Source organism: Pelecanus crispus, chromosome 8 (genome assembly GCF_030463565.1).
Source record: "Pelecanus crispus isolate bPelCri1 chromosome 8, bPelCri1.pri, whole genome shotgun sequence".
Taxonomy (NCBI): domain Eukaryota; kingdom Metazoa; phylum Chordata; class Aves; order Pelecaniformes; family Pelecanidae; genus Pelecanus; species Pelecanus crispus.
In genome coordinates this window covers 27,116,079-27,137,113 of record NC_134650.1, presented here as the reverse complement: position 1 = coordinate 27,137,113, position 21,035 = coordinate 27,116,079, and the positions used below count along the sequence as shown (strand labels likewise).

Genomic DNA, 21,035 nt, shown 5'->3' with positions numbered 1-21,035 from the left:
TAGATATAAAACACGGGCCCCCATAGTGCAGGTGGTGCTCCAGACCTGGGTTTGGCCAGAGCCATGCAGGTGAGGCATGGGGTCCCAGGCTGAACCATGCCCCATCCTGAGAGCAGCAAGGGGACAGTGGGGGTCCCGTGCCTGCTCCCCCAGGAGAGCCCAAACAGTGCGCAGGGACTGATCCACAGCCCTGGCAAAGCCACCGTCCTGAAGTGAGAACTGTCCCAGGGGGATGGGAGCGGATCAGCACCAAGCCCAGGGGCTGCGGGAACCCTGTGCATCCGCTCAGGGATGGGGACTTCTGGCCTCAAAACAGAGAGCCCGTCCCTAACTGCTGAGCAGCAGCGAGATGTCACCTTGGGCTGTGGTCCCTGGCTGCAGGCGCCTGTCCAGCTCCTAATGGAGACAAAATTAACCACCAGAACCAGGACATTTCCTGGTGCAGATGGCCTCGGGTGGGAGGAAGCTGCCCTGTGCAAAGCAGGAGCAAGGCTCATTTCCAAAAGCACAATGCAGGCCCCCTTGTTGCCCTGCAGGAGAAACACACAACTCTGTTCACCTTGATCTTTACAGAATTTACTGATAATCACCACCAGGATTAGAAGTGTCAGTAGAAAAATAAAATTTACAGAGTTTTCTATCATAAAAAGATTTGTTCACGACAGCCACAGTTGTTAGCAAGATAGAAAGTCGTGTGGTATCTAAATCAGCCCAGCACAGAGGAGTTTTGCACACAGAAAGCAGGACCACGAGTCTCAGCTCGAGCAGTGATGTTTCTCCAGGGCAGGCAGCTTCTCTGCAAGGTGTCTCCTTGACCGATGCTCCTGTCTAGGCTCCCCGGCCAGGGGGTCACAGCACCGCCCAGCCAAGGACACCTCGGCATTTACCAGCTCTTTACAACTTCTGGCAAGTTTGACCGAGGGAAGTCTACTGACACCTGCTGAAAACTGAAGGAATTCCTCTGCTCACTTCACTCAGGATAAGGAACACAAAGGGAAGACCAAACCGATGTGATGAGAGAAGAGAGGAAACTACCAGCAGTGACTGATCTGGTGCATCAACTCAAAACTACTACTCCTTCCTGTTTGAATCCAGTTTTACTGGAGAGGGAGGTCGGGAAGGCAGCCAGGGGAGTGGAGGATGCTCTACGAGTACCAAGGCAACACAAAGAACTCTCCCCCGAGACAAGTCAGCAACTGAATGTTCACCTTTTACGCAAAAATTCCCTGAAAATTTCACAGCACCTGGGCACAGAGAGGCACCACCAGCTCCAACCACTCAACTTCCAAACAGTGTCCAAGCTGCCAACTCTTCAAGTGAAGCAGACCCCCCCTCAAAACAGACTTTGTGAGATCACAATGGGTAGAAAACAGGAGGTTTTCAGTTCACCCAGCACTGAGTGATTTTATCGAGTGGAGTGGTTTGGGTTTTTTTTTTTTCCATTTGTTCTGAGCTCATAACAACCTGGATTTGTCCCCTGGATGCCTCAGCCCCATTACTGCAGAGGAACCATCCTTGTGCCACAGCACACCAATAAAGTGTTTTCCCAGTTGTGATCAGCTTAGTTGTTGCTACTGAGGGATGCCAGGCACTGGGGCAGGGGGAAAGGGGAGCACAGCGGGTGCCCAGGACACTGGTTTCTAGCGTCACCTGAAAGGTAAGGCCAGACCTGCCCAGTCTGAGTCTCATGATGGACTTTTAATACATCTGGGAAAACACAGGGCAATTCACCTGAATTAAACCAGGACACGCACTGTGTATGCAGCCATCTGAAATAAGAAGTGGGAAAGACATCTAGAGAGATCATTATCCCTGCTTTTTCATTGGGGGCAGAAGCAAAGAGGGAAGGAGACACCCAGCCTTCCTCCAAGAGATGCAGCAGTAGGAAGACCGGCTCTCTACAAGCAGCACAGCCCATGGGACACTCCAAAGATCCAGGGTTTAGTATACATTATACTGCTTGGGCCTCACCCACCTAAGGAGAAGGATTCACATTGAAGTCTTTCCTAAAATGCACAGCTTTATTCCCTGAACGAACGTGGGCTAAAATGTAGAGTAATCTCAGTAAGTAGTTCCTGAAAAACACCTCTCTCCAGCTGTCAACAGACCACTCCGGAGAAGTTAGTACATAGAGAGAAATTCTTTTTCATGATAAACACACGGCCCTGTTGAGGGTTGTTTCAGCACAGAGAACATGGGGTTCATGGAAGATAACTGGCCTTACAAAATGTTGCAAGTACAAAAGGCAAGCTGGTTTGGAAACGAAAGGAGTTCAGCAAAAACACAGATGGGACGTGTGTCCTGAGAGGTTGGACACAGACGGCGCCTTCCCTTGGCAGCCCACGCAACTGTCAGCTGGTAACGAACAAACAGGACCACAGCAAAGCCATGGGGCTGGCTACACCGCCCAGCCACATCCTTGGGATTCAACCTCAGCTTCCCCAAGGGCCCCAAAAAACCAAGCCCCCAGAAGGCGCCCAGCTAGCTACCCAAGAGCCCAGGCTGTGTGGCATGCCTCTGGGCAAGAGGGCGGATCTAAGAGTTAGTTAAAAATCACTTAAACCAAACTAAAACAATTCATTAGAGGTGACCATACTGCCTGCTGGTAAGGGTTGGTCTGGGACTATGTTCACAAGACCCATCCCTGCCAGACACGGAAATCACCTAGGCTCTTCCCAGGACCCTCACAGGCATCTCACCCACCGGCACACTGTGAGCTGGATGCCGAAAACACAGCGCGCTCCCCGCCTCCACATTTGGGAAGCCCCAAGTCACGACAACCCAGCATCAGCCATGCAGTTCTCACGAGCACGGTCACCAAAGCAGCAGCGTGCTGAATTTTATATATGCTAGCCAGCTGTGTTTACGTATCAGTGAAGACACCCAATTCCACCACACCAATGTAAACATGTTCAGCAAATAAAAGGAGAACAGTGAAGTTTAAAAATACGAGTCTCCTTCAGAGCCTGAGAAGCAACAGTGCACGCTCACACACATGCCCTGGGATTTCTAGCGTGGGCAGCAGGGCATAGCGCCTGTTCAGCTGTGCTTCGCCTCTCGGGCAGAAGGTACACAGTGCCTGAAGAGCTTCACCATAATAAAATTCACAAAAACAGCGATACTTTTTATGCCGGTTATTTCCCCTGCCGCAGCATTCATCGTCACGGCTCTTGGCCACAAATTTGCACTTTCATCTCTCTAAAATTATTTTTCCTTTTGCTGCTCCCAAATTCACTATAACCAAGACCTGATTTTAGAAAGTTGGGGCCAGGAAGAAAACAAATTAAATTTCTCATTTAAAAAATTCACATTAAAAGAGCTTCAGGTTCACTGCAAACCAAGCAGCAAGAGATCAAAGCATTAAGCAAGCTCCAAAGACATCACATCACTCTGCAGTACTGTTTCTACCCCAGAACAGCCCGTGTCACATCTTAGTTACATCCTGTTGCTACAATTCATCACTGGTAAAAGGTACGTGGGTCTCCTCCTCCGGAAGCCCTTTTCCTACTCTCCAGAGAAATAAAGTTTCGCTTGGCACTTAATGTTACCAAAAAGTAACAAAATTCACAATTTTTAGCTGAATTTCAAGCCATGCTGGAGGCAGGAGCAAGCCTTCACATATCCTTTAACCAGTGGAGAAGCATATGCCAAGGCACGCCTTGAGTTGCGCTCCATCATGATTTGCTTCAGAGATGGTGGTCCTTTGCTCTTCCTTTGATTTGTGATCTCTAGCATCTGAAGAAGAGCTAGAGAGTGGCTAAAATGCGTAGAAACGAAACCACCACCACACAGAATGTCTGGCCTACTCCAAAAATGAGGGCTTCAAAGGGAATCATTTTTTTCCCTGCAGCTCTGTAAACTCCAGCAATGGCAGCACCTGTGGAGAGGGGAAAAAGCAAAAACATGAATGCGTGACCGCCACTGTGAGATATACACTGTTGTACCACAGGGTCAAAGGGGGAAGTCTCAGAGGATCTGAAACTGGGGCAGAGAACAGGGGAGTCTGCGAGAGAGGGCCCTCAACCCCTGCGCACCAGCTGGCAGAAACGCCAGACCGGGTTTTCTGTGACAAACCTCAGCCAGTAACCAACGTGTGCTGGTGGCAATGGGTAAATTGGTGGGGAAACTCTGCTGAGACTTCCAGAAGGTGTAGAGGTTGGGGTGGTTTTGGACATACTCTCGTCACAAGATCCTCTACACCACAGCCCACATGCTGCAAACATTACCCACTTTTGGGCACAGACACCAAACCTGTGTTTTTTCTCCCAAGTGCTCAGAAACCTGTAAGGCCACCTGGCTCTGCACCTGACGGGCACGTCTGGTACCCGACAAAGGGCTCAATAGGTAGGATGGTCCAACACTTTCAAACATGGGGCAAGGAGAGAATATAGCCAAAACATTCATCTCCTCTCTACCCCAGGGAATGCCGCGGTTCAGCGTGCTCCCGAAAGCAATCTCCCATCACTACAGAGCCACCCGGTCACTACTTTCGAGCATCTACCGTACTTGTTAGGATGCCGGCGGTAATGGGTCCCACGATGCCCATCAGCAGGAGGCTCACAGACATAAACCTGCCGTACTTGTGATGCCTGAGCGTGAAGAGAGCTAGCAAAGCGGCCGGGACATGGAAGGAGAGGGAGGAGACGAGGGCCCACAGGAAGACGCCATACCACATCTCTGTGGAGAGAAGGGCCGTGAGGCAGGCTCGGGGCCCGCAGGCCCCCAGCGAGGCCGGCGGAGGCGGCGGGATGGCCCCGGTCCGAGCAGGCCCCGCAGCGGGGAGGGTACCTGGGAAGGTGGAGAGCGGGCTGGAGTAGGTGGTGGTGCCGTTGCCCACGCGGGGCACCAGGCGGAGGCTGAGGATCTGCTGCAGGAGCCCCCCGCCGCCGCCCGGCTCGCCGCCCTCCATCGCCTCACCGGCCCCGCCGCCGCCATCCGCCGGCTCCTCTTCCGCCCGCCCCCTTCCGTCCGTTCCAGCCAATGGAAAGCGTCGTGCGGTGACAGGCAGGGCTCTACGCCAACCGCCGCCCGCCAAGGAAGGTGCGGGCAGCCGGCCCCCGGCCCCACCCCCGCGCTGCCATGGGAACGGCTGTGGGCAGCAAAGAATGCCGGGAGCCCCCTCGCAGCGGAAGCCCCGCCTCGGCGCGCGGGGCGCTGCCATCGGCCGGGCCTGCAGAGCCGCTCTAGCCGGCCGGCTGCATGCTCGTCGCTGCTCCCCGTCGCCTCGGAGGTGCAGGCACCTCCTACTCCGCTAGGGGGCGCGCCGGGACCGACGGCGACGCTCTGGGCGGCGGCGGGCGCGCGCGTGAGGAGGTGGAGGCGGGCGTGAGGCGGCGGCGGCGGTGGGGCCGGGCCCGGGGCCGGGGCCATGGCCATGTCGGGCTCGGAGGAGTACTCTTCGGCCGAGGACGAGGACTACGTGCCCTCGGGTGAGCGGTGGCGGGCCGGGGGTCGGTGGCGGCGGCGGCGGTGGTGGTGGTGGTGGTGGTGGCGGCGGTGGTGGCCGGTCCCGGTGCTCACCGGCTGTGCTTGCAGGTGCGGAGTACAGCGAGGACGACGTGAGCGAGCTGGTGCGGGAGGAGGCGGCGGACAGCCCGCGGCCGCCCCGCGGCAGGAGGAGCCCCCGCCGCCCCGCCAGCAGGTACGGCCGCGGGCGGAGCCGCCCCCGGTTCCGCACAGCCGCGCGTTCCCGGGCGTGAGCTCCGCCCGGCCCGGATGGGAGCCGCCTCCGCCGGCGCTCCTTCCGCCGGGCACGGCGCGGAGGGGCCGAGGAATGCTTTTCTTCGTTCCGGTTTAACGTCAGAGCCAGAGATTCGAAGGCTTGACAGACACCGTGCCTGGAAACCCTCCCCAGGAGCTAGTTATTTTCCTTTTAATAAGCCTTTTTAAGTACAAAATGCTTTTCGGTGCCACATATATGAAGTTTATTTACAATTGCTTTCTATCTTGCGCGAGTTGCCCTCCCCTCGTGGTTCCTACAACATCCCAGGGTCCATTATATATGTACAGATACAGGCATACATGTGCCCATCCACTTCAAGGGGCCTGCCTGCTTCAGTCTTGCTGTGTTTTCTGAACAGCATCATCTTTTAATTAAGTAGCTTCACCCCCAAGATTAGGGGGAACCTCCCAAATAGAATGTCTTAGCGAGGATATGAAATACCATGTTGTTTCACCCGTGCTTACAGTTCAGCTCCGGAATAGTGTTGTAGCACTTCAGTGTATCTTTCTTTGGCATCTGCTTCCAGGAAAAGGAAGAAAGGAGGGCTCCTGCTAGAGGCAGATGAGAAAGAGGAAGAAAAGGCTCAGCAGAATGAAGAGGAAGAGGAAGTGGATAATGTAGAGCAGGTGGAAAGAAACAGAGAAGAAGAAGAAAAAAAGAAAGAAGATGCTCTTTGGGCCAGTTTCCTTAGCGATGTGGGACAGAAGCCCAAAGCGGGGGCCACCACGCAAGTGACGCAAGCTAAGAAGGTAACAGGGGCCTGGGCCTTCACCCGGGGAGTGTGGGAAGGGCCTGAAGCTTTAGAGCACACGGTGCTGGTTCTGGCTGGTACCTAATGTCAGTCAGAGCTGGGAAGAGGCTGGGTTCACTCCTGCCCCATCTGCTTTGTAAGCCTGGAGCCCCACCATGGGGCAAACTGTAAGCTGCTGGTTTCCTTCCAACTGGGGAGGTCTGTGATGTGCTCTTGGAGCTGCTTGTCACCATCTCGGGAGTGTCCCACAGACCCGTGTTGGCTTTTCTTCCTGGTCCTGGATTCTACTTGTGATGTGGGAGCAGTACAGTGAGCTTCAGTTAGAGTTGTGCTTGTGAGCACAGCTGTCCCCCGAGGCTTGTGCCTTTCCTGATGCTCAAAAAAAAAAAAAAAAAGGGAGATTCTCTATGGGTGAGTGGGGAAGCAAAAGAGACCTGTGCTGACATCCCTGTGCCTTGCCCTTCATTCTCATACAGTGAGGGGGTCTGGAAGATGCTGCATGTTGGGATGGACATTTCTAACAAGAATGAATCTAGCTTTCTCTAGTTTCCTTTGTAAACCCCATTAACATGCTCTTGCTCTCTGTCTGCAGAGGTTTTCTGCAGAGAGAATTGTGTGTAATCAGCTGTTTAAAAGGATTTGGTTCTTAATAAAACCAAATGCATGTATTTGCCTTGCAAAGCCTTTCACACTGAAGGTGGTAGAAGGGAAGAAGGTACCAAAACTGACTCTCTGTTGCCAGAATTGTCTTTTCTTTTTTTTTTTTTTTTTTGAGTAGTCAACCAAAAAAAGTATTTTGTAACAAAAGTCTGGACTCTTGAATCAGTGATGCCTGGTGTGTACCATTCTCTTCACTGTGTGAAACTTCTTTCTACAACTGTCGGAAGGTTGTGGAGCAAGTGTAGCTGTGTAATCTTTGCTTGCAACTTTTAGAAGAGTCGTCCTTCCATCTGAACCCTTCTGCTTCTCTCCACCTTAGTTGTTACTGGCTGAACAGCAGAGATAGTTACAGGTAGAATTAGGAGGAGAGAGAAGAGTTCTTTTCTGAGCAATTCTACTTTTATGGTTAGATTGCTAAATCATGAGCAGTCTTTGAAAATTCCTCCATAGCCTAGAATAATTTATGGAGAGATGCAGTTCCTCTGTTCTCTTTGTGAACTTCTTAATTTGGACTTAAGATGTCTGCTTGAAGATCTCTGCAGTGTGTGGTTGATTTAGAGCAAGAATTTTGGGTTTTGTTTTGATTATTTACAGGGTCTGAGTTTTTTTTTTTTTAAATGTATGCTGTTAAAAGCTGTAGCTGTGACTGAGTAAATTAAGAGGCGTTGTTGACAAATAGCTTAATAAAGGTATTTCCCTCTCAAATTAAAGAGATGTTATTGACAAGTAGCTTAGTATCTTCAGGGTTCTCTATGAAGATCAGCCTTGCTTTTCCTGCTGTTGGGTTTTGTTCTTCTGTATTCTTGAGTGAAAATAAACCTATTTCTGTGTAATCCACCCTGGCAGCTTTACTGTCTGGTGGTGCTTAGTTTGGGAGAACTGAGTCTTCAGGCTTTTCCTTGCTTTCTGAACCACAGCAGTGTATTCTTGCTCCTTCCTAGATTTAATTACAATTTCACTTCTTGTTTTGGCTCTGTTTTGATCCCTGAGCTCCAATGAGAGCCTGGAACAAAAGCGGGGAATTGCCTTCTGGTGGCAGGAGTGTTTGTTTCCTTTCTCTTGTCTGTGGGTGACTGGCTTTGAGCAGCCAGCCTAAACTGCAGTGTTACCTGAGGTGGGTCCTCGCCCCTTGGAGTGATAATTTGGCTTGGCTCCAAAAATGCATTGTTTTGCTTTTTCCTTTGTATGTTTCACAGGCTGAAGAAGAGAAGAGTGGGAACAAGCTTCAGGAGAAACCAAAAGAGTCTGAGAAGCCAAAAGATTCAGGAAAAGTGACAATCACCAAAGTGTTTGATTTTGCTGGTGAGGAAGTCAGGTAAGCTGGCAGATGTGACGTGTCTACTGCAGGGTCATAGCAAACTGGGTGCTTCTCTTCTGCTGGCAGGATGGACGTGTGCTGTGAAACATGGTGTATCGTCTCCTTTTTCCTTTTTTATCATGAGTACATACAGACCTCAAGGAAAATGAGGCCGAGATTTTTCTGCCTGAGGGCTGCAGAGTATCCTCATATGCAGACCTCAGTCTTTGCTCAACTTCAAAATGTACCTGTAAATCCACTTAAGCTTCCCCAATCTGGACAGCGTTTAAATGGTTGGCAAAGCTTCCCGGTGGCACTGCCACTGTGAAGGTTGAGACAAGGAGAGAACCACGTATAACCCCACAGGGTTGGCAGTAACGCATTTTATTCCTTCAGTCTAGTCCAACCCCTGTGCTGGGGGCAGGGTATCTGCTGGCACTTTCCCTGGTGATGTGCACAACCCACTACAAAGATCTGCAGACAGTTAGAGGCGTTTTGCTGAACGGACTAATAGCTGAGTGCTTTTACCTGAGAAACAGCTGCAACAAAGGTCAGCAGGCTGGGTAAAAGCATATTTTAGGCTGAGTTTGGCTTGCAAGATGCCTCTTGGGATGCACTGCAAAAAGGGGCAGGCATTTTATAAATGCGTAAGACCAGAACCGAGGGGCCTGGGTGAACCCACGTGAAATCTGAATGCACTGTGACCTTGTGGTTATTACCATGGTGTAATTTTTTTTTTTATATGTAGCTGTAAACCTGGTTTTGTCAGATAAGAATTTCGCCTCTATTTTGTGTGACAGCAGAGGGCAGCAGATCCCATCAATAACACCCACACTGCCTAAATCTGGAGGAGGAAGCAGAGAGCAGGGGCTTCTGCTGCTCTTGCTTTTCATGTCAGCACTGCTGCCTGAGCTGTTTGAAAAATCAGAGGAGAGCCATGAGTCATAGTAGCGACTTCCCTATTTCCCTGCACAATCCAGGCTGTAGGAATACCCTTCATTCACTGGAGAAATGGCAAAGAACTGTACCACTGCAGCTTTTCTGAGAGAGAGTATCTGTCATACCCTTTCTGTGAAGGAAAGGCTAAGTCTTTCCTGTGGACAGATAAAAATCTGTGGCAGAATTACAGACAGAAATGTTGTCTTCTGATGCACATTCCCCACCAACCTGTTTGTCCCCGGTCTTCCTGGTTTTTTGGGGGGGGGGGGGTTGTGTGTGTTTTTTTTTTTTTTCCTGGTTCAAACGTGATGTCCTTCTAGGTGAGAATGGATGAAGCTATAAGGATTGCAGGGCTGTTCTACAAAAGCATTATTGGGTTCTGACGTATCATCAGATTGCATACGGCAGAATTGTGTCCTGGTGTTTTGGGGTTGCATGAAATTAGCGTGCAATCTTATTTGGAGTCTGGATGTGTCCATCTGTGTGTTGCAGGTGAGTGTCATGTCCTAACATTAGCATAGAAGTGTATCACTTAAAGGAGAGGGTTGATTTACAGGGAAGCTTGCCTTATAAGTGTACTTCAGAACATGAGCCTTCCACTTGTGGAAAGGAATTTCTTTTGTGCAATTTTTTGTGAAGTCGGACTCTTTAAAGTAGGGAGCTAGTAAAAATGTCTGCCTTGAAGCTTTTTGTTTACCTGTCTCTATGAAAAGAAGCCCCAGATAATTATGATTTAAGCATTGAATTACTCAGAAGTTAGTCTGATTCTGGCATTCTAGATTTTGCATGGTGGTTACAGGTTAGCTTTACCAGTGCTGCTCTTGCTTTTATTGGTAATATTAGTTGGAGGGGTTGGGGAAATTTTCTTTGTCCTTCAAAAAGTGGCTTGTGTTATGTGAACAGAACTTGTTCAGGGCTCCTAAGATGCTGAGTTTGTGCTTTTGACATCAGTATCTTATCTGTAGTTGTTTTAATAGCTATGGTAAGTGAGGTTTGCAAGTTAGATAAAGGCATATTTTTCTGCACCAGTTGCTTTCCTACTGTCCTTTGTACTGCTTAGTATTGACTGTTTCCCTTGGGGAACTGCAAAGGAATCAACACAAGTTTCTACTAATTTTTGATCAAACAGGCAAAAGCTGGAGCCTGGGCGACAATGAGACTGTAATCTTGCAAACCACCAAGGCTAATGTAATTTTTGTTTACAGCAGCCCTTGTATCAACAGGTTGCAGAGTCAGCAGCAGAAAGTTTGCAGCGAGGTCTGGAGGACTGTTTTCTGCCTGTGCCAGAGTTACAACATGCGACTTCCTTTAGCTCTTTGATAACAGAAAAATCCTTCAATGTTTTTTTCCCCCCTTGATTTTTGCGATATTCAAAGCTGAAGCCTTTGTGTTGTTTGCTACATCTTGGATCTCTAAATGCGTTACACTGTTAGCTGTGGGTAGGATATAAGGAGTTATCACTGCTTACAGCTACTGGTACTTTCCTGTAACAGCAGTAGGTGAGGGCCAGAGGGCTGCTTTTTCTTTAGAATAGTGGAGGTTGTCTTTGCACGACCCTAACATCTGCAAATGCTCTGAATACCAAACGCTGACTTCTTTGCCTGGGGAAGCAGCTGGCAAATTGTTGGTTACAAAGGCCAACACACAGTAGTTGCGTGTGTGCCTTTCTGGACTGAAAGAAATGAAATGAGAGAGCTGTCTCTGTTGCTTTCTTTTCTAAATGGTTTGAGGCTACTTTTGAGTGTTGCTCTTTTGAAAGCTTGAGAAAAATTTACCTCGGTATTTAAGCACTGATAGATTCAGGGCACAAATTTCGACAGTCTGCTCACTGAAACTCTTAACAGAAGATCATTTAGCTCTGATCTCATGTTGCAGAACAATTTATTTTCTCCTGTAAGATGACAGTATAATCTCTCTTGTGTGGTTGGAGTAGCAGAAGTCTCTTGAAAGAAATCTACAGCTACAGGGCTATGCTAGCATAGTGAAAGACCTTCCTCTTTAAGCTGTCATCTCCCCTATAGGTTATTGTTGCACTTAATGTCCATTTTGATTAGTCTGTGCTTGTATCAGTTGCTAATGCTGAACTTTAGGTTCAGAGTATTACAAATTACCAATTACCAAATAAAGAATTAAATTTAGTGGCTTTTAATTTTATAAAATACATGATTTAGTTTTACCTTGTAAAACCAAAGCTGTTGAATCCTGGAACTAGAAATAATGTTTACCTAATTTCTCTGTTTTCCAGTTGTGACTGTTCTGTCTGCTTTTCATTCATCCCTGGTGTTAAATAGATTAGGAGCAGCAGGTGACTGTCACCTAAATGGCTGTAACTGTGGGCAGTGGGAGCAATTTGCAAAGGCAGTTCAGCATCAAAATAGAAGTTCAAGTCATTTCTCGCTGGCAGAGGAGATTGAAGCCCCTTTGAAGCCTCTGGTTTATGAACTTGCCTCATGATGCAGGACGCGTGGTTGCATTAATAGGGAATCGCATCCCTGGTGCCAGGGTTTATCTGTTGCAAAATGTAGCTGGTGTATGGTGAGACTTGTTTTCTCTTTGGCACTCCAAACTACTTTGGCCCTTGGCTTTCTTTACACCACTGCTGTGCTCAGTGTATCAAAATGGTTCTTCTGTGTTCCTTCCATGAAAGTCAACTTTGTGTCCATCCAGGACTGCAGCAGAATGCGGCTCACATACATGGAGCTGGCCCAGCCCCATGGTGTCAGTCACAGTCAGCATAACAACACGTGAATGCTAGCAGGAGTAGGTTTGAGTTTGAAACATCTTCTGTGTACCTTCATTTGGCCTGTGGGAGGCAAAACAAAGTTAAGACCAGTAATGGTGTCTGGCTTGGGTGCTAATTCAGGAATAGGAAGCCTGTGTTCAACACCCTGCTTTGTTCATACATTGCAAATTCCAAGGAAAGGACTCGAAACTAGAAGCTTTGTATTTCTGTGCGTATGTGCTTTGTGTGGTTTAAATCCAAAGCTTTACACACTCGGGTTATTCTTCTGGTTGGAATGCCTTCCTGGTATCGCAGAGTTGCCGTGCTGTGCCGATAGTGTTGTGTTGTGCTGGCAAAACTGTGGCTTGTGCTGCTTCAGTGACCCTCAGCCACTTCCCCGTGTGTATGAACAAAGCAGCCAAGCCAAAGCAAGGCTGTAGTAGGGCTCCACTCTCCATCTGTCACTGGGGAGAGCCCTGCTCTTTTCCTGAAATCTGGCAAGGCATTCCTGTCACAGCTCCCTTTACTTTCCCACAAGGCTGTCTTCTCCAGGAGTGACAGTTTTTGGGATCCAGAAAGACTCCCAGCAGGCTGGGCAATGGCCTCGGACCTCTGCACTGTGGTCCCTTCGTGCCCAGTCCTCACTGCTGGTAGGTAGCAAATAGCTAACTTCTTGGAGGCTCCTGGCCCCTGGAGGACTTGTGGATTAGATTTTGCATTAACCCTTGAGCCTTTTTTCTTGAGTGTTTTTTGCTGTGCTTGCATGCTCTGAACCTGTTTCTTTCAACACTCTCATGCGTCTGGCAGGTGTTCCTGTGATGTGAGTAATTCTTGGCTTCTTGCCACATCTGGGGCCAGAATTGTCATGCAAGCTGCATGGCCGCTGGCAGCATGCTGGGCCTGGATCCATGTAGAAAAGTTTCAGGAAGAGGTTTCAAGATCTCCTCTCCATGTCTGCAGTGTGAGCTCCCTTCTGCTGTCTAGATGCTGGGATAAGCGAGTATGAAGATCCAGCTGGTACTTTCTTGCACGCTGTGTGTCTTCCTCCTGCCAAGTAGCTGATAAATGCTGAAGGCATCGTTCTTACTGCGATGTCAGAAATTGCTAGACCACAGAGCCCCAAACCTGAAGCATTTACAGCCAGGGAGCTGGGGGCTTACCATGGACCTTGAGTAATGGGTAAACATTTGTCCAGTGAACTTTTCGGTTACTTTCATATTTGGAGGCTGAGCAGATGGGTGAGATTTTGCTGAGTTTGACTGAAGCTCATCTTTCAGGCTGAGCTTGGTAACCTTTATCTGCTTCTTAAGTGCCTGCTTCCTGATTAATTCAGGCTGCTTCTGAAAGTATTCTTCAGTGTTTGCCTGATTAAAGCTTACTGTTGCTTTGAAACTCAGTGCTGGAATGCCTGTGTTTGGTGAGGCTGCAAGCCCTACACAGTGCTCTCACTGGGAGAGCTCTCATCCTAAATTCACAGCTGTGAAAATCACCTGACTTCTGGTAGTCGTCTTTTTTCTTGCTCCAAGGGACAGATCATGACCCAATTCGACAGATATTGTTTGCTTTTTTTAGGTAGCTTTTAGGTGGGTTTTAATAAGGTATTTAGTCCAGAGGTATATACAAAGGAGCAGAAAGCTCTCTGATGTGTTTGAAGTCTTTACAGATGTAAAGAGGGAAAATCCTTAGCTTTCCTACAGAACTTTCTGTCCATGCATCTCAAAGCACTTTTTAAAGAAGTGTTGTTATTCCCCACTTGGGAATATGAAAACTGAGGCATGCTGGAGTTGATGACCTCCACTGATTCACTGGAGCTCCTGGGTCTCATGGCTCAGGATACCTAGGGATCCAAGCTTCACTCATGCGTTGCATGTACCAAATCAGACTAGGAAGGGCCAGTGCCAAACATACTGGACAATAAGCAGCGTCATGCTGAGTATGCGACTTGCTGCTGGGTGTAATGAATACTTAAAAGTTCATATAGTTTTGTAGAAGGAACTGGGCAAACTCATGTCAGAAAAAATTTGTCTGGGCTGTTACATAAGACATGAACTCCATGTCTGGATAAGGGCTCCCTGCCATTGACTCCTGTAGGAGACTGGATTTGTGACTTAGAATAGCCTCTGGCTTGCTGCAATATGACTGCTTTTATTTGTGTCCAGTGTGCTGTGAGGAAAAAAGTTGTGCTGACTACATGTGCTCAGCAGAGTTGAGAGGCAGCTTGTATTCTAGATTAGGGAAGATGATGGTTCACAGTGCAGCTGTTGCATCTTAAAAGCAAAATACAAAACTTTAAAGAGGTGCATAAAGTATCTGGTTAATAACCAAATAGTTATAAACTTAAATCATTGTAGTAATGACTGAGGTTTATGCTGGCTGAGGCTGATGTTTCATCTGCCACAGTTGAAGTGTGGGGTGAAAGAGAACCTGATTTTTGTCTGTTACTGTTTGTAGATGGTTATCATCTAGGATGTACCTGGAAAAAACCTCATGACTCATTCTGTGTGGCTGCCTCACAGGTTTTCAGCCTACCTTAAGGATTTGGGGAAAAAGATTCAGAGGAGATTGTTCTTAAGTTGGAACTTACGGACCTTAAGCTGGAACTTAAGTTGGATCCGTGGGTTTTGGTGGTGAAATTCATGACCTTTTGAGCAGGAGAAGCAAAGGTGAAGTGAGGTGGCTGAGGGCAGGTTCTTGTCAAGAGGCTTGCCTGTGCTAATAAAAGCCCTTTCTCTGCCAAGTGTGGACCTCCTTTGTACAAGAATGCTGTTGACAATGGGAATTGTGCCAGCAGGGCTACAGGCCATGTCCAGAGTTTCTCTTTTTGGTGTCCTCAAGGTCAGCATACCCTTTAACTTAGGCCTGGTTGAGTGGGGTGATGAGTCCTTAGCGCAGTCTGTGGTGTTAGCTGGGCTGCTGGACTTTTCACCTTGGTGAGCTACTCAGGAGAGCTGTGCAAGCTGATTAAGGACTGATTTATTCCTTTGCGGCAAGAAGTGCTGACCTGTGCGCAGCAGAGCTGAGGTTATGATTCAGTTCTCTACAGTTGTACAGTGCTGCTTCTTGGGGACTTCTTGATGCTGCTTCTCATTACTGAAATACTCTCTTTCTTTTTTAAAATCTTAGCTCATCTGTGTGCTTGTTGAATAGAGGAATTGCACCTATGTCCTAGACCACTCACTGTTTCTAATCCCAGATCTGCTGTCCTATTCCAGAGCTCCTTGATCCTGACCCTTTTCAGGAGAGAGCATGTGGAAGGCTGCAGTAGAAGCAGATCAGACCTCTGAGAACAGCCCAAGTTTCCCAAAGTCCTTGTTCGGCCTCTTGATTTCCATCCTAGTGGCTGTGATGTTCTCTCTGCTCCTTACATGATAACTGAGGCCGACCAAATGTCACAAAGTTGGGAAACAAGGCGGGTGTAAGCCAAGGAGTTTGGGAGACTACTACATATTTTATTGCTTTGCTTTGAAGACAGTTAAGGTAGCTGTCAGAGCAATAGCTGCTGCTTCTGCTTCTTCCTGGCAAGCATTGAGCAGGAGTGGGGAGAATGCTGAGGCTGATAGAGTTAATGCATTTCAAGGGGAAGAGGGAAAAAGAGCAGAAAATTTACTCCCAAAAGCCTCAAGATTTAGAGCTGGCACAAAGAGCAATTTTAAAAATGTGTAATTGTCCATCTGTGTTCTTGCTCTGTGGTCTCAGCATGGCTCAGTCAGATGTGTTAGGCTAATTAGCACTGAGAGAACATGTAATATCATTAACTCTCTCTTTACCTTGTGATGCTTTTCAGGAAACTCAGTGGATGAATAATAGCAAGGGGTTGGCAGCATGCTCACACTTCTTGCTGGGTGTGAATCTTGGTCATTTGTTTTGTGCTCATGAGGTTTTGCGTGATGCTGAGTGAAGGACAGTTGCTTTTAAAATCAGGAGAAGGAACAGTGGTTTGGGTGTGCATCTCTTACTGATGTTGTAGGTAGTGTGGTGCATGTCAGATCAAGGCTGATATGTGTGTGGCATGTTCCAGACATGCTTTTTTTTTTTTTTTTTTTTTTTGCAAAAGCATTTGCTGTATTCCTTATACATGAGAGTGAGAAAGCAGGTGAGCATTACCAGAATCTGTGTCCTGAAGCCTTATATTTGGAAAGCCTTGCCTTTTTTCCAGGTGGATAGCACATGATGAACAGCTTCCACCAGATGAGGTAGACAGGTGTTGTCAAGAGTCGATACGGAAGACAATGAACTGAACTAATAGGGGCAGAGGAGGAAATCACTCGTATTTTGCTGTGCTTTTTGCAATGGCTTTGGCTACAGTAGCAAGGAAGTGTTAGGAAAGTTAGACAGATTAATTTCAGTGGCCCCTTGAAAAGCTGTTCTGAAGACCTGAGGACTTTTGTGTTGATGACTGGCGATGCTAGATGTTTATAGGGTTTTATCCTCAGTCCTTCTTAGCTAAGGGTTTCTAGAGAAATTCTAGCCACTTTCCAGTGACATTCCTCTTCCTCAGTGAGGCTTGCACAGTGCAAAAACCTTGGCTTTTAAGGTTTTTCCAGAAATTTAATCTGAGCAGTAGGAGCCTGGGGATGATGCCTTGGGACCATAAGACAAGTCAAACCACCCAGAATTACAATTACATGGAATATCGATGTGACTGCTGTTTAGAGGTGGCAGTCTAAAAAGTGACTGGTTGCTTTTCTACAAACAAGCACCAAAATGCTGATCTTCGCATAATGGAGTGTAGGCAGCAGCCTGTTCCTGTCCTTACGCTGTTATTATTCTTAGTGGTCAGAACATGCCTTGGTTATCCACAGTTTATACTGGCTTTTCTCAATTTAAAAACCAGCTATTGATACTTTTTTTTGAAGCCAGTAAGTGAAAATATGTTACCTTTCAAAAGATGCTTAAGAATTAAAGGGTCTTGGGGGCACATCTTGATAACCTTTCCTCTGTGTGCATCCATTCCCTGATGCTTCAGAATTTCCTTGGGGAATCCTAATGTTGTACAATGCTGATTGGCATGATGGTGGGCCAGAGATGAGGTCATTAAGTGTGAGCAGGAGCTATGTTGTGTGCTGGTTCACTTGCTAGGCATTTGCCTTTCTCAAAGGCAGTTGCAGAAATTACGCTTCATAAAAAGTGTGACAAACTTAGCCAGAACTCTAAGCCAGAGCACTTGCTTCTAAAGTAAATCATGTTATGGTCTGCTTAATGTGCTTTGAGAAGAGTAATGGCCTAGTGAACAGGTCCTATTCAGGATTTTCATTAGTAGATGTGCAGATGAGGCTTCTGCTTAGATGGGGAAACTGAAGCACAGAGGGACTGTGACTTGCAAAGTGTTACAAAGTGCCAGCTTTTTCCAGTTATCTGGCATTCACTGACTTGCTGACTCCTGTCGTCTTCCTTTATGTTAACATGCTTTTGAAAATGCCAAAGTGACTGAGCAGATGTCCACCTGAAAGTCATCTTATGCTTCTAATATGGCTTGATGCTTTTAAGAAAATAATTGACATGTGCTGGTTTCATTTGTGCATTTTTGCTGGTAATCAGTGCAATGAAAAAGGCTCAGCTGGGATCTCTGAAGGTGGGAGGAGTCTCAAAACATCTCCAAAATGATGGCTTGACCTCCAGATTAACTTGGGCATTCCTAGGGCTTTCAAACCTGTGGTATCTGGGTGCTGCATCAGCTTTGGGAACTGGATGACCAACTGGGTCTTCCCATTTTCAGGTTCTTCCAAGTGTTTTCTGCCTGTGTTGTGTGTAGTTAGTGTGGAAATACTTAAGTAAAAATCCCACCCTTCCTTAGTAGGTAAGGGAGGAGACATTGTTTCTGTACCTGGTTCTCAGACAATTTCCTGACTTTTAAAAATCTGGAAACAGAAGGTGCTTAGTGACCTATTCAGGTCTCACAGGGGTCCTTTTGCTATTAGTAAGGGGATCTTGTGTCCCTCCATTTATGCTTTCATCGCAGGGGCCTCAGTTCTAGTCTCAGCATTTTGCTGCTTGCCATATTTGCTTCCAAGCTCCTGTCTCATTCCTGACGGCTCCAGGCTCAGAAAGGGGCTTTTGATGTCTGGTGAGATGCTGGCAGAGCCTACTTTGCAGCCCTTGGGTCTGGGTTTCCCCTGCTGGAAAGTGCAGCTTGTGAGATGGACTTTTTTTTTTAAAAAAAAACCCAAACCCTAAGAGATTCTGAAGCAGCAGGGTTTCTGTGTTAGCCTGAAGGGAAGGCAAAGCTGTTCGCTGCCTTACTATCTCATTAACACATTACAAACTGAGTCAAGCTTAGTCTGGCCTTTTCCCCATAGGAATGCTTCTGCTTTGTAGTGTGTGTCGGCTCCTGTTGTGATCTTTGTAACCTTTGTGTCCCGTGTTCGTAGCTGTAAGTGAATTTTCAACCCCTGGCTCTTGAGACCAACAATACTGCTTCCCTCAGCAAGACAAGAGATCCGTAATGCGAATATTGCAGTGCTTTGCAGGAGTTGTGGGGTTGCAGGGTTCTATCTTGCTTTGGGCATACTTGCAAGTTGTGGTTAACAGGGTCAGAGGACTGTCATGCTCACACATACAGCAGCTGCATCTGTTCACCTGGATTGATCAACTCAGATGTGTTTCATAATTTGAAGTTAATCCTTTTGGGAGGTACAAATAAAAACAATGGGATGCCTCAAAGACTGAAATGCAAACTGCATGTTGGGATTTTGGGCTGGTCAGGGGAATAGTTATCCAAAGAAGCAAGCGGAGACCCGATGCTTGAGATAATTAAAACTCGGGTGAGTAAAGGTCCAGTCAGCAGGACCTCCCTATTGAAGCCATGTGCCCTGGCTGTGGGTCAGCTACTCCAGAGACCCGTGTTCGATGTGCTCTACAGTGGGAGCTCGGTAACTGGAATGCTACTTCCCTTTGGATTTAGAGAGCCTCTTGTGGAAGTAGCAAGCAGAAGCCCAAAAGGGGCCTGACAGCTTGGTCAGCATCTCAGATGGCAGCACTCTCCGTATGTTTTCTTTATCTGTCACGGGGTCTTTGTCATACAGGAGATGATGGAAAATCGGTAGTTTCCTTCAAGGCTTACGAGGTTAGGACATGGATGTCAAAAAGCACTTTTTGTGCATTATTGATGTTAAAATACCATTCGTCTCTGCTTGTTTTCAAATGAATTGGTTTGAGATGCAGCCTGGGCCAACTGCTTGGATAGCAGCACACACCTGCTGTAAGGAGCAGCACCAGGCAGGCAGCTTGGCCCTTGCCTGACTCCAGGAGAGCTCTGACCAGATTTTTTTCTTTTTAAAAACCAGCCAGCAGCTTCTGTGCAGATAGGCAGCCCACAAAATTATCGGTCACTCCAGCCTGGTCTTGTCTGTGTTGCTTCAGGGAACAGGCTGAGTTTCCCAGGGAACAGCTTCTCCCACCTGGTTTGAAGAGCAACGTTTGGAGAATGTTGGTTTTTTTCTGAAAGGGAGAAAACTGATGTTTTACTTTGAAATTAGAAAAGTGATGGGGACCTATTAATTTTAGCATTGTTTGCTTTGCACAAGGTAATGCAGCATAAAATAGATACATACCCAGTGTGCAGGCAGATGTGGCTTGGAGGTTCAGTTGTGTGAGGACTTAATCCTCTCCTGGAAGGTGCTGAACATGTGCACTCCTGCGGCTTCAGGATCTTGCAGGCTGGAGCACCTGCCTCTCGTACAGTGCATCTGTCTGTGGAAGGCGCCCAGAACATGGCAGCTTAAGCACAAGAGTCCACTAAAGAAATATTCAGACAAAATATTCCTCTTGGCTCAGAAGGGATTAGTTTTTTTACAAACCCCTGTAGATTAATATTGCTTGCTCCTCAAGTGATCATTCCAGAAGGCTGGAGGACTACTTAATGAGGCTAGACACAGATGGGGAATATTGAAAAGGATAATTAGCTTCATTTTCCCCCCCACCTTGGTCTGTGATTCCCCAGAGCTAACAACATTAAGATAGTGTGGAAAGTTTTATAATTGTGTCAAGTCTAAACTGGGGCAGGTTTCCCAAGTGAGGACAGTGTGTCCTGAGTAGGAGTGGTAAAGAGCTGGGGTTTTCCAGAGCTTCCACTCTTGCTCTCCCTTTCTCAGCATGGAAGTCAGGGAAGGTGGTACCTTTGTGCTGCTGTGATTAGGGATCTTAACTATCTTTCTCAGCTCCAAGTCCCCTTATACCCAAATACCAACATGTGCTTTCTCAGCCTGATGTGCACCAGGCATTTTGATTAGGAGAATGCAGTTGTATTGAGCCACTTGGGTGTTAGTTGGAGGGATTTTGGCCCTTGAGATGCATAAGGTTACTGTTACGCTGCAGACTATGGACAGAAGCCTGCAAGCCTTCTTGATGCGGCTGTTTGGCTTTCCCAGGTTCCCTTATCCTGCCTCCGAGACCCTGCCTCCTTTTCCCCTCCTTGCAAGGATGCGGCTCTGCTGATGTGCTTCTGTAAGGGCTTGCAGGGCACCTTGCTACTCACTGCTGAGCTGGGTACTTTCCTGATACACCATACCCTTGGCATCCCTCATGCTAGTTCTGTTTCTTGCAAGCAGGACTGGATTCAGCTGTGCTACAGCAGAGGCACCTGACCACTACACTGGGGTGAGTTCTGGGGTGTGGATGTTGTGCTCTGCCATGGTAGCAGGATTGGGATGATGTCGTGGATTGGGACCCTCCTCTTCCCACCTAGTAACTCTGCACCTGGTATAAAGACCAGAATGCAGGAAGAAAAGCTGGTGTGTTTGACTTACTCTGCCACTGAACAGAAGCACGAAAATTTGGTTTTAAGCCCCTTTTGCAGATTAGCTGGAGCTGTGTGAATGCAGTGCGCATTTTAACCTGTATTCTTCCTTCCTTTTAGCTGCTTATGTGGCTAAGGGGACTGCTGGGAGCGGATCGAACACTTGTTCTTAAATTAGGATGCTACAGTTCAGTACTGTAAGTGCATGCT

General features: G+C 47.6%; 2 protein-coding genes across 2 annotated transcripts in view; one reads left to right on the top strand and one right to left on the bottom strand.

Moving 5' to 3' along the window:
- Positions 1-2,002: 2,002 nt before the first annotated feature.
- On the bottom strand, positions 2,003-4,909 carry TMEM170A (transmembrane protein 170A). Its single transcript, XM_075715130.1, has 3 exons — positions 4,789-4,909; positions 4,507-4,677; positions 2,003-3,877 (listed from the first exon to the last, which is right to left on the bottom strand). The coding sequence occupies exons 1-3, from the start codon at positions 4,907-4,909 to the stop codon at positions 3,747-3,749; spliced, it is 423 nt and encodes a 140-aa protein (XP_075571245.1). The 3' UTR covers positions 2,003-3,746.
- Positions 4,910-5,374: 465 nt separating this feature from the next.
- Positions 5,375-21,035, top strand: part of CFDP1 (craniofacial development protein 1) — a 66,565-nt gene continuing 50,904 nt past the window's right edge. Inside the window, exons 1-4 of the mRNA XM_075715581.1 lie at positions 5,375-5,429; positions 5,536-5,641; positions 6,249-6,471; positions 8,330-8,448. Of these exons, the coding sequence (XP_075571696.1) occupies positions 5,375-5,429; positions 5,536-5,641; positions 6,249-6,471; positions 8,330-8,448 (503 nt within the window). The remainder of the gene's footprint in view (positions 5,430-5,535; positions 5,642-6,248; positions 6,472-8,329; positions 8,449-21,035) is intronic.

What these genes read in the sequence shown, in the direction of transcription:
- TMEM170A (XM_075715130.1), bottom strand. Translation starts at nt 4,909, where the DNA reads ATGGAGGGCGGCGAGCCGGGCGGCGGCGGGGGGCTCCTGCAGCAGATC. An exon ending in CCCGCTCTCCACCTTCCCAG is followed by an intron (nt 4,678 to 4,788) that starts GTACCCTCCCCG and finishes TTCTCTCCACAG; the next exon opens with AGATGTGGTATGGCGTCTTC. An exon ending in TACCGCCGGCATCCTAACAA is followed by an intron (nt 3,878 to 4,506) that starts GTACGGTAGATG and finishes CCCTCTCCACAG; the next exon opens with GTGCTGCCATTGCTGGAGTT.